General features: G+C 49.2%; 2 protein-coding genes across 2 annotated transcripts in view; one reads left to right on the top strand and one right to left on the bottom strand.

Moving 5' to 3' along the window:
- The window catches only part of VOLCADRAFT_103398 (uncharacterized protein), a gene marked incomplete at its 5' end in the record, with an annotated part of 8,310 nt that extends 7,991 nt beyond the window's left edge, over positions 1 to 319 (bottom strand). Inside the window, one exon of the mRNA XM_002947118.1 lies at positions 293 to 319. Within this exon, the coding sequence (XP_002947164.1) occupies positions 293 to 319 (27 nt within the window). The remainder of the gene's footprint in view (positions 1 to 292) is intronic.
- Positions 320 to 698: 379 nt separating this feature from the next.
- The window catches only part of VOLCADRAFT_103397 (uncharacterized protein), a gene marked incomplete at its 3' end in the record, with an annotated part of 4,007 nt that continues 3,850 nt past the window's right edge, over positions 699 to 855 (top strand). The window contains exon 1 of the mRNA XM_002947256.1: positions 699 to 855. Coding sequence (XP_002947302.1) covers positions 792 to 855 — 64 coding nt within the window. The 5' untranslated portion in view covers positions 699 to 791.

The raw sequence follows: 855 nt of genomic DNA, 5'->3' as shown, positions 1-855 counted from the left end.
TTCCCAACCGCTGCCAACGCTGGACACGACTGGGTGTCCGACGGAGGTTGTACGGTGCGACAGAAGGTGATTCAGAAGCGAGAGACACTTCTGTTGTCTGGTTGGATATGTGTGCTACTACCGGCAAACCTCTCAGTCCGAATCGGACAGGGGAAACGTCGATCTCGCTGCTCTCTGTAACACAGCAAAGGCGTAACCCGGGATGCTCAGATTGGCATTTGCGTCGTTACATTGCCCCCCACTTAGCAATGGACGTCCTCGGCCATTATTTCGAGCACAGGAGCCATCCCACCTCGCGCCAGTGCGCTGGTTTATCCATTACACCATGAAATCGCCAATTTGCGACTTGCTGGTTGCCAGAATCGAACCGCCGACCCGAAGTTTATTTCGGAATTCATGCGGTCCCGTCTCGATACCATTGTAACACAGCAAAGGCGTAACCCGGGATGCTCAGATTGGCATTTGCGTCGTTACACTCTCTGACCCTTCACTGCAAGCATGCCTTTGGCTCTCAGCCATTGTCAAATAGAAGTTCTCATTGTGAAAACATTGGCAATCAGTCATGTGGTCGGCGGACAAATTACAGGTTGCACTCGACAACGTGGTCGTACACAGGCTGCTTTGCCTCCATGGATACTCCTAATAGGTACATTCAAATTTAATCATAGCTACATTCATATACTACATACCCTTGGCTCCTTTATTAATAAGACGGACAAGCTAAACTAAGCGACGACCAATATCGACAACTCGGTCGATCGTATTCACTGCCACCATTGTTTACATAAACAATGCACACAATGCACATTTTCAATTCCCCATATGGTGGTGCTTATGGCGGCGAAAATGATGGCG

The sequence above is a fragment of the Volvox carteri genome, assembly GCF_000143455.1.
Source record: "Volvox carteri f. nagariensis unplaced genomic scaffold VOLCAscaffold_5, whole genome shotgun sequence".
Taxonomy (NCBI): Eukaryota; Viridiplantae; Chlorophyta; class Chlorophyceae; order Chlamydomonadales; family Volvocaceae; genus Volvox; species Volvox carteri.
The sequence above is the reverse complement of the archived record's forward strand: the minus strand, read 5'-3'. Positions and strand labels throughout refer to the sequence as shown.